The sequence below is a fragment of the Heloderma suspectum genome, chromosome 4 (genome assembly GCF_057233095.1).
Source record: "Heloderma suspectum isolate Gila_16-S chromosome 4, 16-S_ref, whole genome shotgun sequence".
Classification (NCBI taxonomy): Eukaryota; Metazoa; Chordata; class Lepidosauria; order Squamata; family Helodermatidae; genus Heloderma; species Heloderma suspectum.
In genome coordinates, this window is record NC_139461.1 from 216,764,135 (window position 1) to 216,765,126 (window position 992).

General features: G+C 38.3%; 1 protein-coding gene across 1 annotated transcript; it reads left to right on the forward strand.

Moving 5' to 3' along the window:
- On the forward strand, window positions 1-992 carry INSL5 (insulin like 5). Its single transcript, XM_084848246.1, has 2 exons — window positions 1-178; window positions 751-992. The coding sequence occupies exons 1-2, from the start codon at window positions 1-3 to the stop codon at window positions 990-992; spliced, it is 420 nt and encodes a 139-aa protein (XP_084704372.1).

The window sequence follows — 992 nt, forward strand, 5'->3', positions numbered from 1 at the left end:
ATGAAGGCCATGGTGCTAGGGCTGCTTTCTCTCTCTCTCTTCATGGCTGTATTTGAAGCAAAATCAGAAGGAAGCCCTGTTAAACTCTGCGGGAGAGAGTTTGTCAGAGCTGTCGTCTTTACTTGCGGAGGATCTCGTTGGAGAAGACTACTGACTGATTTCCCTGAAAATCTCATAGGTAATGGCTTTATTTTTATATTGTCAAAATGCTATGGCCTTTTGTCTGCAAAACACAATTAAATGAATGGCAGTATTTTTGTTTTTAAATTGACTGTGCCATCCTTTAATATAAATATTATAAATCCCACTGAAGGCAACCAGATTGCTTTTGATCTCTGTGATCTTGGACACTTAATTCCTATTTGAACTGGAAAAGAATTATTTGAAGAAAAATCTGTCTCTTGCATCCACTCCCCCCACATATCTTACTTTAAAGGTAATCTCTCTCTCAGAACAACTAGGGTAATTCTATGGAAACAACTTAGGCTCCAATCCTGAACACACGCCATTGAAAGCAAATTTCTTTGAATCCAATGGAATTTATTACTATGTAGATATTCTTAAGGCTCCCAGTTTTTTCTTGCCTCAACACCCACATGCAAGTTAAAAGAAACAGCTCAGGCTTCACTTTGGCAATATCTTGCTTAGATTCTTGGGACAGTATTGATTCCAGTAGTTCAACTATCCGAAGTTTATTAAAGTTTGCATGTCCTTTCCAGTTTTCTTATATTTATAATTTTCATGCAACAGATCAAGAAAGTCACCCAGATTTACCACTTGAAATTAATGACTCAACAGGTGCTGAAGAAAATTACATGGAGAATCCAGACATCCAAAGCAAAGAATTCATCCAGTCCATCTCTGAGGCTGAAAAAGATCTGCGAGGCAAGCAACAAAAATCTATACACAAAAGGCATGAGGATGCCACGAGGCTCATGGTGTCTTGCTGTACTGTTGGCTGCAGTGAAAGCAATATAAGTTCACTGTGCTAA